This window comes from Balaenoptera physalus (genome assembly GCF_965194825.1).
Source record: "Balaenoptera physalus genome assembly, chromosome: 5".
NCBI classification, from domain to species: domain Eukaryota; kingdom Metazoa; phylum Chordata; class Mammalia; order Artiodactyla; family Balaenopteridae; genus Balaenoptera; species Balaenoptera physalus.
Window position 1 is genome coordinate 32,189,429 of NC_138884.1, and position 15,773 is coordinate 32,205,201.

Consider the following 15,773-nt stretch of genomic DNA (forward strand, 5'->3'; position numbering starts at 1 on the left):
TCCGCGACTGGAGCGCAGACCTGGCCGGGGGGGCGTGGGTTTGAGCAGGGGCACTGCTGTAAGTGAGAGCTGCGGGGCGCAGGGAAGGGGAGGCGGCATCAGAGCGCCGGCGGGGGCAGGAAGGGGAGGTGGAGGGCGCGGCGGGGGAGCGGGAGGCGGGTGTCGGGAGAGCAGAAAGGACCAAAGCCTGGAGGAAGCCGAGAGGGAGAAGGGGCGACGCCAGAATCCGAGCAGGAGAAGCCTGCGCTTTCAGGCAGGGGAGGGCGGGGGCGCGCGGGAGGGAGGGAGGGCGGGCGGGGGTGCGGGGGCAGGCGCGGGGAGAGGGGAGTATAACTCGGCGGCCGCGAAGCGCGGGGCAGTTTCGCGTGCCCAGGTCTGCAGCCAGCGCCAAGCGGAGCCCAGCATCAGCGCACACTGACCTCGTAGCCAGCGGTGGAGCGCGGAGCCGGGGCAAGGCGCGCCGAGCTCGGAGCGCCGGCGAGTGAGAGCAACTCTGCCTCGCCCTTCCCCGCTCCGGCTCTCGCCCAGCGCTTCTGCGGAGGGTCCCGGCAACCGGGGCCAGCTGCGTGCGCCACATACAAACGCGCGGGCAGGCCGGGAAGATGATGATGATGTCCCTGAACAGCAAGCAGGCGTTCAGCATGCCGCACGGCGGCAGCCTGCACGTGGAGCCCAAGTACTCGGCATTGCACAGCGCCTCGCCCGGGTCCTCTGCACCCGCGGCGCCCTCCACCAGCTCTCCTAGCAGCTCGAGCAATGCTGGCGGCGGTGGCGGCAGTGGCGGGGGCGGTGGAGGCCGGAGCAGCAGCTCCAGTAGCAGTGGCAGCAGCGGCGGCAGCGGCGGGGGCTCCGAGGCGATGCGGAGAGCGTGTCTTCCAACCCCACCGGTGCGTATTTCTGCATAATCACCGCTTAAAGGCACATTTTGACAGCCCCCTTTATCTGCTTGATGTTTTTTTCATGTCTGCACAGCAAATCACCCCGCACCTCCAACCCATTTTCCCCCCTCTCTCTCTTATGTATTCAGCGGGTCTTTCCTTTCATATTAATTTTTAAGACCTGGAATGTTGCCTGTGCGCGTGTTGTGTTGTGTTGTGTTTGCAGGCTCACTTTCCTCCTCCTCGTGCACTCGTGGCTTCTCTCCGTGGCTTCCCTTCTCTCCTCCTCACCTGCTAGTTTCAGGATTGTTATTATTATTTTTTTATTTTTTAAATTTATTTTTAACGTTCTGGGAATGTTGTAGGCGCGGCGGCGGTGTCGAGCTCTGGGCCGGAGCTTCCGGAGAGAGTGCGCACAATTCCCCGCTGAGAGTGATGTGTGCCTTTTACTTGCAATTGCAGAGCAATATATTCGGCGGGCTGGATGAGAGTCTGCTGGCCCGCGCCGAGGCTCTGGCGGCGGTGGACATCGTCTCCCAGAGCAAGAGCCACCACCATCACCCGCCCCACCACAGCCCCTTCAAGCCGGACGCCACCTACCACACCATGAATACCATCCCGTGCACGTCGGCTGCCTCCTCTTCGTCGGTGCCCATCTCGCACCCGTCCGCGCTGGCGGGCACGCACCACCACCACCACCACCACCACCATCACCACCATCAGCCGCATCAGGCGCTTGAGGGCGAGTTGCTGGAGCACCTGAGTCCCGGGCTAGCGCTGGGTGCCATGGCGGGCCCCGACGGCGCCGTGGTGTCCACTCCAGCTCACGCGCCGCCCATGGCTACCATGAACCCCATGCACCAAGCCGCTCTCAGCATGGCCCACGCGCACGGGCTGCCCTCACACATGGGCTGCATGAGCGACGTGGACGCCGACCCCCGGGACCTGGAGGCGTTCGCCGAGCGCTTCAAGCAGCGACGCATCAAGCTGGGGGTGACCCAGGCCGATGTGGGCTCCGCGCTGGCCAACCTCAAGATCCCCGGCGTGGGCTCGCTCAGCCAGAGCACCATCTGCAGGTTCGAGTCTCTCACGTTGTCTCACAACAATATGATCGCGCTCAAACCCATCCTGCAAGCGTGGCTAGAGGAGGCGGAGAAGTCTCACCGCGAGAAGCTCACCAAGCCGGAGCTCTTCAACGGCGCGGAGAAGAAGCGCAAGCGCACGTCCATCGCGGCGCCGGAGAAGCGCTCGCTCGAAGCCTACTTCGCCATCCAGCCGCGGCCCTCTTCCGAGAAGATCGCCGCCATCGCTGAGAAGCTGGACCTTAAGAAGAACGTGGTGCGCGTCTGGTTCTGCAACCAGAGGCAGAAACAGAAAAGAATGAAATATTCCGCGGGCATTTAGGAGACCCACGGCCTCTCCAGGGACAGGCCCCTCCTCATCTCCTCTTTTCCCTCCCTCTCTCTCCTGCCTTTCCCCCCCCCCCACTCCCCCACTTTTCGCGACGAGAAACAATTCCATTAAATGTGAATCCAGAGAAAGCGAGGATTGGAGAGCGAGCGAACGAGCAAGCCACTGAGCCCAAGCCCGGTGAGAATGTGAAACGATTTCTCAAGGGAAAGAGTAACAAAAGAAGGGATTTGTCAAGTTGTAGCAAAGTTGCCCCTTTCGACCCCACCCCACCCGGAAAAGGCACCTCGGCCTCTTCAGAGGAAGTCTGGAGCTGGCTGTTTGCAGGAAGGCAGACGAGACAGCCTTTTAAAAGGCCCCCAGAATGATCAAGTAAGATTTGTTTTTATTCCTAAAGACATCACCCTTGTTCAAGTTTAAAAGTACACTTTGCAGCTATTTTTCAGAAATAGAAATTGATTCAGGACTGAAACTTTAAACTAGAGTTGATGCTTAATGTGATAGAGACATCTCTAAAGTATTTTGAATTTAAAAAAAAAAGATGGCAGATTTTCTGCATTTACACTGTATATTATATATATATTTTTATTGTGGTTCTTACCCCCTTCTTCCTTCTCTAAAGTGTTAATGCTTAAGGAAGGAGTTGCGCCTGCTGTGTTCACTGATCTTGAAAGCTATTATTAGATTATTGCTGAACAACCCTCTGTAAATTATTAATTTATCTCTCTAGCAACTTAATTTGTGCACATTCTAATTAATTAAACTTATTTACTCTTCAAAAACGGGAGAACGTATGGCTAGTGAAGTTAAAAAATTTTTTTTGTTTGATGAGTTTACTGAATTTTTACAGCTTTCCTCTTATACTATGTTCCTTTTGGCCCATTTGTATATTCTCACTTTGAATGAAGATTGCTTTTTCTTTGTTTTTACTGGTAGTGTTCTGATTTGTGAGTCGACACTCAGTAATGGATGTCTTAATCGTGTAGACCTGATTCACTGTCCAAAGTATTGTTTACTTCGTTACATATTTAATGGGGATTCCCACATTGTCCCTGCTACACAGGCACTCTCTCACTCACTCTTAGACACACACACACACACACACACACACACCTCTAATGGAAGAGAAGAAGTCAAGCAGTTGGAAGCATGACTATGATACATCATTTTCTAGCTTTAGGTGCATTTGTCACTTGGTGTTTGCCCTTCCAGATTCTAAGATTTCACCAAGGTATTTCAGTCTTCTAGTTTTCAATTGCTCTGTTGACTACATTTTAACATTTACAAGAATCCTTCCGTTTTTCCTTTCGGAGGTTTGTTTGTAGGAAAACAAATTTGAACTATAAGAAAGACAGTGCACTGCTTGTAAATTCACATTGTTTGGTAGAATTCTTTTGAAACAACAACAAAAATTAGGTACATGATGACTGGTACCTTATCTACTGTAAATACTTCATTCAAAATGATGCACATATAGATATATTCTTACAAATTTTGCTGTATTGCTGTTCCATTTAAGGCTCTCTGAAGTCTTGAGTTCTGTATATGACCTGGTTTCTTGTTTTTGTTAATAGATGGTTTATTTACTATGGTAATGTATTAAGTTATTTTTGGTGTTGTTTGATTGTCTTTCATGAAGAGATGATTTTAATGTTTTATTGGCAAAGTATGCTGCTTTTTTTTTCATTAAAATATGCTATTGAAATTAAATGGCTTTTAAAATGTGATGTTGTTTTAAATCATTTACATGGGAGTTATTTTGATGGGGGATTTTTTTAAAGCAGAAACACATTTTAACGGTTTATAATGCAGTGGTTGTTGCCAAAGTCTGGCTTGGATTTAGTAGAGGGTGTTTCTCTAGGAAAATATAAAAGAACAGGGTTTATAATAGCCTTCTCATAGCCAGAGCTCATCTCACAGGGTGCTTTGCTTTTCTGCCCAGATGAGGTCACAACATTTGGCTCCAAATACCTCTCTTGAAGTTCTTTCTCCAGATCAGCAAAATTCTGCGAAGACCATCTTTGTGAGCAGAGGTATTGCATGGGTAAAAGAAAGGAACCCAGTTGAGTTTTTGGCAGCACTGGGAGACTGGGTGTGGCAAGTGTCAAGGCCTGGTTGGTGGAATAGGACACCCTGGCTGAGACCTAGGGGATGGCCCACCAGAGTTCTCAGTTCAGTCACCACTCCTGGAGAGCAGTGCCCCACAGCCAGAGCACAAAGCACCTAGGTTACTGGGTTATGAAGTAAAGCACCTCTCTCTCTCTCTTTCTCTTGCCCTCTCTCTCTCTCCATTGCCATGACCTTTAAGGAAACTCACATTCTGCAAGAGGCAGAGTAGGGCTGAGGAAGAAATCCTGGGTGGTTAGAGGGAGCAAAATTTTGCCCCCTTTCTATGACTCATCCAGACGCCAGAGTTGGCGGAAGTCTGTCTACTGGTGGTTTGGCACAAAGAAATTTTGCCTATTTGATACACTGACTTTTATTTTTCTGATCTTAGTTTAAAAAAACCTCCTCACAAATTTTAATAATTTTCAGACTTCCTACAATATTTGGGCAACATGTTAAGTTTTCAAAGTTTTTATTTTTCAGGAAAGCTCTGGTTTAGATATTTACATTATTAATGATGAAAGCATCATATTAATTATAGGTACAACAAGAGAGAGGAATCAGGCCATCCTCCATGGGTAATTCTGCTAACCAGAGCTGTTACCTCTCTAATATGGAACTGTCTTGGAATATTTCTTATTTTGAGGATGAGGTAAGGAAACATCCCATGAGTCAATGAAAATTGTTATAGTGGCTCAAGTTGGAATGAAATGTTGTTGGAAAACTGATTATGACTTTCAGATGTAACAAAAAGAGTTCTGAAAGTTGGATGGATAATGGGTGGAGGGACTTCTTTCCCTATAACTGAATAAAAGGCACCTGAAAGAACAAAATCCATATGTCCATTTAGAAATAATGAGATACATTGCATAGATATCTAAGGAAATACAGAAAGTTGTGGAGATTTAAAAGAAAGAATTGTAATTTCATATATAGTGATATTGATAGTTCAATTTTATTTCTGTGTTGTGAAGGCTGAGTGTCCTTTCTTCCACTTTACACCCTACTATTAGATTCAGTTTTCCTGAAAATCTTTTCAAACAGCCAGTCTCCAATCTCACTGTACTAGGTACTGGTTTCAGCACCACGGATAGTAACCACATGACTCAGTCTTGCTCCAACACGTTTGACCATACAGTTCTAGCCAACTGGAGAACTTTCTGCTTGCTTACTTTTTCTGGAGTGCGGAAAATGAATTAAATGGCTTGAATGTATAGCAAACCAGACTTTCTGATCTAGAATAAAAATTATCTTCAGTAAATAACGCCTCCTCCTTCCCATATGTGGCTGTTAACTAAGCATCCAGGAAATGTGTGTTAGGAGGAAGGGGAGTCAGTTAGGGGAAAGACAGGTGTGCTTGTGTTTTCTTTCTACAAATATAACATCTTTAAATGAAGAGAGAAATACTGTAAAAGTAGTAGAAATTAAGAAGTATAATGGATAGAAATAAAATAGGTGTTCTTTTTAGTGCATTTTGAAATATATGATAGCTTGCGTGTATGCATGTTTGTCCTAGATTGTTGTAAGGAATGTGACAGGAAAGCAGCTATCCGTTTACTTCAACAGTTGATAGTGAACACCTATATTTCCCCCTTCATTCATCAACTGTTCTTTGTCTCCTGTGTTCCTGGACTTCTACAACTATCACATTTTAAATTCATCTTCTTGATGTTATCACAAGGGTAAAAAAAATTTCTTGCCTACAAAACGGAAATTATATCCATTATTTAAGCCTGCTTAAATGTGTTTGTTTTATGAGAAAAGCAGAACTTTAAAAAGAAATATATTCTGAAAGTTTTTAAGTGAATGATAGTTGCAGAGATATACCAAAACAAAGAGATTTGAAGAGGATTGGTCTTAAAGAAGAAATTAAAGGTAAAACTAGAAGAATCTGTTTATAAACTGTTGAGAAATATCCAGTTGGTATTGGATTTCAAAATACTCAGATAGATAAATAGCAAATTGTGTCTGAAGACCCTTGTCATATCAATCAAATCCATTGGCATTCATGACTCCTTTCCTAATTTTTTCCCCTAAAGGTCCACAATGACGATTTTATCAGAAAAAGGTATTTTATGAATTGACTTAGCTGCATACCTAATCTTCCTCAATATGACGTTTCAGAATTATGTAGTTTATTTTCTTTTAACTTCTTTAAAGGCAAATGATCCAAATGATTCAATGGGTAATCATTTAAGTCTAAAATGGAATGGAATAGTGACTAATAGCAAAGATCATTGTGGCCTGGTTGAGAGCTAAGTACTCTCTACACCAATTGGATAATACTATTATCTGCAATTTTTTTTGAAATTTGACATTAAATCAGTTGGTCAGTTCTTTATAGATTAAGTTTCATTGATACACAGCTTGGGGAAAAATAATGGAAATATGAAAAAGCAAATGAAATAACTGGGCTTTACATTCAATGTAACACTCTCCTATCTTCTATAAAATGTATTTTAAAAATAAATAACAATACGTAACTAAGTTTTTTTTTTACTATCAAGGACAGATTCTGGGACCTCTTTTTGCCAAGAGAATTGGAATTTGGGGGGTAAAAATGCTTTATTTTAAACTTTAAATGAATCAATTCATTTTGATCTATGTGTTGGGGAAGCCCTTGAGGAGATGGTGGAAAAGGCATTAAAAAATTCACTTGATCTTAAAAGGTATATTATTCAGAAGATGAAGCTCAAATTTTTCTAAGCAAGCCATAACAGTAAGTTTAGAAATTCATCCTTTCAATTGTTTGGCAACAACAATTTATATTTCTAGGTAAATGGTCCACATTAGAACTCAAAACTATGCTTTACTTTTTAGTTAGCCTTGGAGGGAGGGGCTGCAACAGAAGGAAAAAAAAAAAAAAAGAAGAAGTTGGATTGGTATCCTGATAGGACGAAAAGGAAGACAAAGGTTCCTGGATAGTTATGATGATAGAAATATTCCTGAAGTCTGCATTTGTCAGGAGACAGATTTATGACAATGTAAAAAAATAATCACTAAAATTTCCCTGCTTTTCTCCTTTAAAGGAGACATTCCCTGTCCTGAAAGGCTATTATGAGCGAATTAATAAATTACACAGCGTATTATTAAATCCAGATAATTACAAGGAATAAGTAAGTAATCATTAGTTATCTCAGCTAATTACTGTGGGTCACAGCCAGCCGGAATGTGAAATCCTCCTCGGGAATTGAAATTAAGTTTGCACAGTGAGTCTCTCTGCTTGACATCCCCAGTCTGTAGGCACATGGCAGCTCCCTTGTGAGCCAGTCTTTCTATTTAACTTGGAGAGAATAGAAATAAAATTAAGTGGCGATGTGATAATAGGAAGCTGCTCAGAAAGCAAACTGTGGGTTTTATTCTACTTAGAGATGAAACGCTTTATTTACACCAGTTTCAAAATTTTTTGAAGTACCCTTGTTGAGACAGGCTTCCTGAATACTCACACTGACACACACACACACACACACACACACACACACACATACAGGCATCTGGTGTGACAGTCCGATTAGTAGCATATGAAGAAGGCTCAAGAAGAACAAACGTTTTGAGGTGTCTGTGTGTTTGTGCGTGTGTGCGTGTGTGTGTGTTTGGGGGCAGCAGTGAGAAAGAAAGAAATAAAATGAAAATAGTACGCTCTGCTTTCATCCCACGCAGTGGAAAGGCTGTCGAAAAGTGCAGCCTGGTCTAATAATCTGTTTGTTTTGTTTGGGTAACAATATGCTTTCATCTTGCTACAGGAAGAACCAGCTTAGTGCAAATGTTGTCTCTCGTTGATCTTTCGCCAGATGCTTCAAGAACTGATGTCACCTTTTTTCTTTTTCCCCCATATAGCATCACTTTCTGAAACCAGTCTCCACTACCCTTTCTCCCTCCACTCCCACCCCACCCCTAGGCCTTCTCAAAGGGCAGAGAAGACAGTCAAGCCTGGTGCCTGCTGGAAAGTGGAAAACGTATCTGTGTGATAAAGTGTGTGTATCACAGGGCTGGGAAACACTGGACGTATGAAGAAAACTACTGTTAATATATTAAAATGAGGGGGGAATCTAAGAGCTTTTTTTTTTTTATCAATTGCAATTAGATGGACAGTCTTTCCGCTCATTCCCTGCTCTAGTCTGGGATGATAATAAAAATTTAATGAAGCCTGGGACGAGCAGAGAGCTCTGTCTAGGGACTGTGGAATAGAATATTTTAACTGTACATTTATACCAACTGTCTGGCTTCAAAGACGTGACTGCTTTTAATCTCGAATTAGAAAACCACAGACTTGAAATTAAATATTAGATACCCTCGGATCCCCTTCCTTTCTGAAATATTGTCACGACTCTGTTTTCCTCCATTGGCCTGTAACACACATATCTTAGGTCTCCAATTACATTTCCGTGAATAATAGATGGCTTTGATAGGGTGCAGTATTCTGGTGCTTTTTTTTGTTTTTTGTTTTTTTTAATAGAGTTAATGCAATATTAATTGGCTGTAGACGTTATAAGAATGCACAGCCCCCTTTTCAGGAACAAATCGATGAGATAGGGATGTGAGAGAGAGAGGGAAGGCGAAGGCTTTCCCCAGCCTAGGTCACTTCTTTGTGGAGGGGAACCTTCTTAGAGCTTTGGGTAAGTGAAGGGGCGCCTTGAGTTCCGCGACCCTGGCAGCCTGGAGCGAGGACCTACCGGTGAGGGCAGCGGTAGCGAAAGGGAACTGTGCGTGTGAGAACCAGGGCGCGGGGTCAGTGGTCACCGAGAGCCTTTCCTCTCTGTTCAAGGCTAAGGCTTCGTGATTGCCTGGCCGGCTCTGGCGGTGCACAGGAATCAAGATCTTTGCACCCACCCGCTGGCTTACCATCACTTACACCCGCCGGCCTTGGGTTGCCTGCCAGTCCCAATTCCCCTCTCCTCCAGGTCCGGGTGCACGTTGATGAGAAACTGATTGGGAGGGGGTGACTGTTACAGTGCACAGCTTTAGGGGGCGGGGAGCAGAGCCGCCCTCTGCGCCGGACGAGCTTGCCCTGGCCCCGCGTGGCCCCCAGAGCCTGCGGGGTGCAGGCGCCTTGCCAGGCGCGCAGCCAGGAACCTGCGAGAAAGAGAGGCCCGGGCGCCTCGCCCCCTTGCATTTTACTAATCACTTCTATTTAAATTCTAGCGCGGTCCGCCGCGCTCTCTCCGGGAAAGCTCTGGAGAACTGGACCCATCAATTATTCTGAAAAAATCCCAGACTACGTGAGGCTTCCAGCCTGCGGGAGGGAGGCGGCGGGAGGAGGTGGAGAACCTAACTCCTACCCCTCTCCCCTCCTCTCCAACCTCCCCAGCGCGGATCCCTCGGTGTACACTTAACTTCAGGTTCGGGGCCCAAGGGAGCGCTTGCGCCTTCTGAGGGTTTGAGCTTTGTGGACCGGGAGGAGAGGTGGTGGGATTAGGCTGGCACCTGGCCTCGCTTTTCCTTCCACCCGCGTGGAAGGGTTTCAGTCCTGTGCAGCCAGATCAGATGGACCGCTGCTTCCCGGGCTGCTACCCCCTTCAGCACCGACCCCCACCGCTCACTTTCTACCGGGTCCCTAATGCGGGCCGAGGGGTGGAGGGCTGCTGGGCGCGGAGCAGTCTCTGCTCAGCCTTCTTTTACTCCACAGCCCTGCCAGGCTGAGACCTTGGGGACTTTCTAGTTCAGAAGCCTTTTAGGAACCTCGATTTAAAGTTCTCTAGCACTCACCCCTGCTCTCCCAGCGATTCAGGCTCCAGGATGCCCCGAGGCCGAGCAGCTAGCCGAGCGCGCAGCTGGACGCGCAAAAGGAACGCATTCGCTCTAAAGTAGGGAGGCGGGTGAGCCTGGCTCGTAATTACTGCCCCCACCCAGCCTCACCACCCCCCGCCCCAGCACTGGGTCTGCAGCCATTACTCCAGCTGTCACTCGGCGGAAAGCAAGAGCCCTCCCCCATCCCCAGACTTCGCAGTAGCCAACGGAAGCCTGCGTCCGCTCACCCTCCCCTAGGGTCTGAGTCGTGGTTCTTCAAATTTTGTTATAATTCTTCATAAACACATTAGTTCCTCTTTCCCCATAACCCTCCCATTTTCTGGACCTTGGGAGCATATTCAAAGTCTTAATGTGGGCCTATTGGTGAGTTTTTTGTTGCCGTTGTTGTTCTTGTTGTTTTTGATGGGCGGGTTCTCTTGTAGCTTCCCGATTTCCCTAAATAATTTGAGGCTACAAGAAGATGAGAAGTATGCGTCCAATATTTTTGAAAGAAGTCAACTGGCTTCTGGAATACTTGTAAGATGCCAAAGTCGTCCCGTTAATCGGTAGGATTTGGTTTAAAAAATCAAACAAGTAATTGATGGGTTTGTAAGTGATTGGAGGGCATAAATCAACACCCTCTGCACGAGTGGCTGGGGTAGTGACTGCATTTTCAGAAGGCCTGTGTGACTCGGAGGTTGGTGGACTCACCAGGAGATGGAGGGTTAATACACACAGGGCCAGACAGTCCGACTTTCCCAGTGGGCCCCCAGGGCTTTGCTAAATGGCAGTCTGCATCTTTGTGCATTTTGGTTAAAAGGGGTGGAGGCTCCCTGATTTCTAGGGACAGAGTAGGTCCTTGGCTTGGGGAGTTATTGGCCTGGTTGTGTAAGGTGTTGGAGGCGAAGGTGGCAGAAGGCAGTAATCCTGTTGTGTGGGGGGCAGTCACCGTATGCTCCAAGTTCAACAGCAGTCCAGGGCCCATATAGGTAAGGGTAGATGTCACAGGAAGGCCCCTGACTCTTGCCCGGAATAGTCACCTTTTCTGTTCCAATCCTAGGTGAACCAAATCACTTTGCAGTGCGGGGGAGGCATACCTCTGACGAGAGTACACGGAGCCTCTGCAGGCTTGGCCTGAAGCCACAGACTGGAAGAGAAGTGGAGATCCCCTGCTGCAACGCGGGCATTTTCCTCGTTGTTTGTCATTCAGTAACACACATGTAGCTGGACGTTCACACACCAACACACAGGTTCACTCAGAGCCATTCCCTGGGGCCCGCATGCCTTGGTGAAACTTTTCAAACTCACTCAAAATCTCTCCTTCTTAGTCTATCCAAGACACGCGATTCGCCTGGGAAGATTCTCGAGACTCCGTGCGTGCCTCTTCTTAGTGCACCAACAGGCTCTGACCTTCTGTTTGCCACAGGTGTACTTCCTGCCCATCCTGCCTTTACGCAGAGCTCAAACATGGTGTCTTTGGGGCAGCACCTCTGGCTCCGAGAGGGAAGCGGTCTGTGGCTCCCAGGATGGGCGTGAGGACAGGACCTGTGGCTGGACTCAGCGGGGGTGAGGAGCCAGAATTAGATCGAGGGTTCCCTGCGAAATCAGGATTCAGTGCTTCAGGCTCTGGGCTCTCCCGGACTTCAGCGTGGCTTCCGGAGAGGGCGGCCTGGCTCACCGGTTGTAAGTGTCATTTTGGTACCATCTTCGAGGTTCTAATTAACAACGCCACTCACGTCTTCACCTGGAACCAGAATGAGGGCAACCGCTTTCTCCTCTTCCTCCAGAGTCTTTGGTCTTTGGGGTGGGGTTAGGGGGTGGGTGGTGAGTGGGGAAGAGAACCCAGACCCTGGCTGCCCAGCTAGGATTTCTGATTCCTTTTGAGAGGAAAGTCGTTTCTGAGGACGTGGGGTTCACGTCCCTAAATTAAGTCTCTAACTTCCGCGAAATGGTCCTAAATGGGTTAGATAAGAATCAGTTGGCAACTTGCACTTTTCTTTCATCAACTTTTCACTTTGGAGCCCTGAGAGCTTTTAATTACAGTATTGTCAGAGGGGCCCATTCTTCCATTTCCTAAATCATTTCATTGATTTTTTTCCCCCTCATGCTGCCTTCTTTTTCAGTAAGACTTATTTTTATCCCCCTTGGGATTCACTCAGAGTTTGAGAGGTGAACAAGGAAAAAGAGGGAGTATGGGGGGAGATGGGTGGTTAATAGGAGATGATCTCTACTTTTCCCCGGGGAGAGGAAGACATGCAGAGTGACCACATCTGCCGTCTCCCTATCTTAGATAGTGTAGATGCCCAAAAGAGAAAAGAGAGCTATAATGAAATAGAAAGGGCACATCACAGGGAGCCAGAGCGGCCCCATTTGGTCAGGTATCCTCTATGTGTCCGCAGGAGGAGTGGAAGTACCACATAGCTGGGAATTAATCTGGAGAATATGAGTTCATTCACTGTAAATAAAAATCACAAAATTCCCTAAAGGTGACATGATTTATCCACTCTGGGCAGGAGGAAAAAGTGGAAGAAGAAGCAAATCCAGCTCTCTAAGCTGTAATGTGCCAAACATCGCTTGGCATTCTAAAAAGCTCAGCCACTTTTCTCTCTCCCAACCCAGTGAGATCAGAATTCTGCAGTTTTGTGATTAATTTTGCTATTCACATAATTCTAAGTTTTATTTTTCCAAGTTAGTTTTTACCATCCAATTCTGCCATCACACGGAGCATCCAACAGCCAGTGGAAAACAGAGGGGAGGCTGGATGTTGCTGTCAGACAAAATGAGAGCTGAGTCTGCTCTTTCTACTTGCTCCCATTGCTGCAGAATCTTACACTGGTGGGTAGAAGAAATGTCCAGATGTTTCCCCCGTGTCCTGTTAGCCCTAGAAGTGTGTGTGATTGGGGAGGAGGGTTAGAGGGAAGAGTAGACAGATTAATGGAAGATGAGAGCAATCGTATTTATTGTACCCCAATTTAAAACTACTTCATAACTCAGTAATGATGGTTAAGAAGCATCCTTACTCTCCACCATTTAACTCCTGGCTATTAGGTATCAGTTACTGCAAGATAAAATGATTTAATCAGTCTAGGAGAAATCTCTTTAATGCTCAACGCCTCACCCTTCCATTTTCCCCTCCCCTGTGCTCTTCTCATTACTCTTAGCTCTCAAATGGCTTGGATGAGGAAATCTTAGAAGCTGGTGTCACTGGTAGAAATAGCTCCCTTATTGAGGCAGGATTTCTGTATTAACTTTAACACCGCCCACAAATTGCTTATGAAAAAACGACCCCCTCCCCCCAAATCCATATTTATATTGTGTATGTAAGGCAGAGAAAACTGCCCTGAGATGCAGTAATGCTTGAATTTCCTGCAGCAGAAAGGCTGAGGTTTTGTTTGTTTGTAATTCATAATAAACAAGTCATTGACAAGCTAGAGTTTGCTGGTTTTTCAGGTTATGCAAATTCACTCTTACGCAAACTCTTTCCCCTTGTTCAGGAAAGGATGTTATCTCTGAAACTGCAACCAGAAATAGCTCTAAGCAATCCCAGTGTTAAACGTGGCAATCACCCCAGCTGATGTCAAATAGACATGATAAAGCAGAAACTGGACACAGGTAACACAGTCTTAGGGTAACTCCTCTTCCAAGCTTCCCATGAACCACCAGAGCAGGAATAGGCTGGAAGGAAATCAACTTGAAGAATCAGTCCCCAAACCCTTTTATACACTCTGATGGCTTGAGACTTAACTCTTAAAATGTGGAAGGCACAGAAGGAAAAAAGAAAGAAAGAAAGAAAGAAAAAGCAAAGCTACAGATGTCTCCTCCACTTTAAATTAGGTAGGTATTAGAGTTCCTCCAATCTTTCCTATCTGAACTCTTCTGCTCTCACATTCTTTTCCACTCCCCTTCTTCCCACCTCACCATTACCATCATCATTTCCCCCTTCCTCCTCCCCCTCCTCCTCCTCTTCACTTTCCTCCTCCCAATCCCTTCCTCTTCCCAGCACTGTCTTAGAGAACCTGAATTGTGTGCAAAGCTAGGAATGAGAGCTCAAGCAATTTCACAGCAAAAGGATTCTAAAAAGTGATCAATAGAGCATAGATCCCAGTACAGTTGACGGTGTCTTTGAAGATGATGCGGGGATGTGTGTTTAGGGAGCATATAACGCAGATGTGGGTCCCAGTGAAGGAGAAAGTTGTGGCTGTTCTGGGTATCTCGGTGGGTGTGAGGTGCAGGTCTAGGGAGATGAGGCTGAATGATCTTCTTTTGTGAACCTCTTTAACCATGTGGAGGAGATGCCAAGGACGTCTTTTACTCTTTCGGTTGAAGAAGAAGCACACATTGACTCTAGAAGCTATCATATTTACTACCTAAACACATTGACTTTTAGATGGAAATGCCATCAGTTGTCTCTGCCCAGTTCTCTTGCAGATCTATTAATCATATCCACAAGGATTGCCAAAATGGCAGGGCTCTCTTCGCTTTTCAGTTTATACAGAACAGAATCATTTACATAAAGTCCTTAAGGCAAATAACTGTTGGGGCTCTAATTTATATCTGATCGAAAATTAGCCGTCATTATGCGCTCCATTAGCAGCGTCTTTAATGTGCTTCTAAGCACCATTTGTCAAGCGGCTTGTTAATATCTTTCAAGTCTTTAAAGTTGAGAGCTCATTAAAGAGTGCGGTCTGTTATTGATGTAATTTAGATGAGTTTGGAAGAGCAAGTACACCATGCCTTGAATGGGCAACCTCCAGAAGCCAGGGCAAGGGGGCATGTGGTGGCCAAGTTCGCTATTAATGATTTCCCAGAAGCCTTCATGCTCCCTTGATGGAAGATTTCTGGATCCTGCAAAGGTGTTTTGGAAGCCCCCCCACCGCTCCTTGACCTGGATGTAAGTCATTCATTTCTCTGGGAAGGAGTATGTTTGTCTTCAATGTTTCTTTTCTTTTTTTTTTTTTTTTTCTTCTCATCTATTCACTGAACCTTATGAGGTTTGGGATGGGGAGTATGAAAAAAATGGGCTCTAATCTAAAATCCTTTATAAGAGAATTTGCCAGTTTTCTTTTCTTTTTTTTTTCTTCATACCTCCATCCCTCACTTAGTGCCTAGTTGTTTACTTCCTGAGGTTCTGCCCTTTATTCCACAGGATGGAGGAAGTAAATATCCATTGAGAAAACCATAGGCCTAAAGACAGAGCTACTGCCCCTGAACCTATTTTGACACAGGTATAGTAAACCTGCTTAATTATGTACATATTATTACATTATCTATCAACCACACCATCAGAAGAGCATAGAGGCCAATAAATTACCTCAGTTATTTATCTGAAAATCTATATATTTTGTCATTTTATTTTCTGGAGGAGATTATATTAGTGTAACACAATAAAGACAAACATTAGTACAGCCAGAAAATTGCAAGTGAGTGCAACGATAATTCCACTAGAAGGAATAAATAACAGAAAGCTGCATTTTGTCCTGAATTTTCTGGTAGGTTAGATCAGCCTCCTTTGGATTCAAGTACTGAGTGTATCTGTGAATCTTGCTATCAGGGGTTTGTTTGTAAGATATTGCACCCCATTCTAAATCTCACGTTAAAAGAAAAGCATTCCAACCACCATGATTTTTTAACCCCACTTCTTATCACTACTCT

At 45.8% G+C, this 15,773-nt stretch overlaps 1 protein-coding gene across 1 annotated transcript; it reads left to right on the forward strand.

Annotated features, from left to right (window-relative positions):
• The first annotated feature begins 430 nt into the window (after positions 1-430).
• POU4F2 (POU class 4 homeobox 2) lies at positions 431-2,296 on the forward strand. The gene is made up of 2 exons (XM_082462035.1): positions 431-887; positions 1,341-2,296. The coding sequence occupies exons 1-2, from the start codon at positions 603-605 to the stop codon at positions 2,280-2,282; spliced, it is 1,227 nt and encodes a 408-aa protein (XP_082318161.1). The 5' UTR covers positions 431-602; the 3' UTR covers positions 2,283-2,296.
• Positions 2,297-15,773: the final 13,477 nt, after the last annotated feature.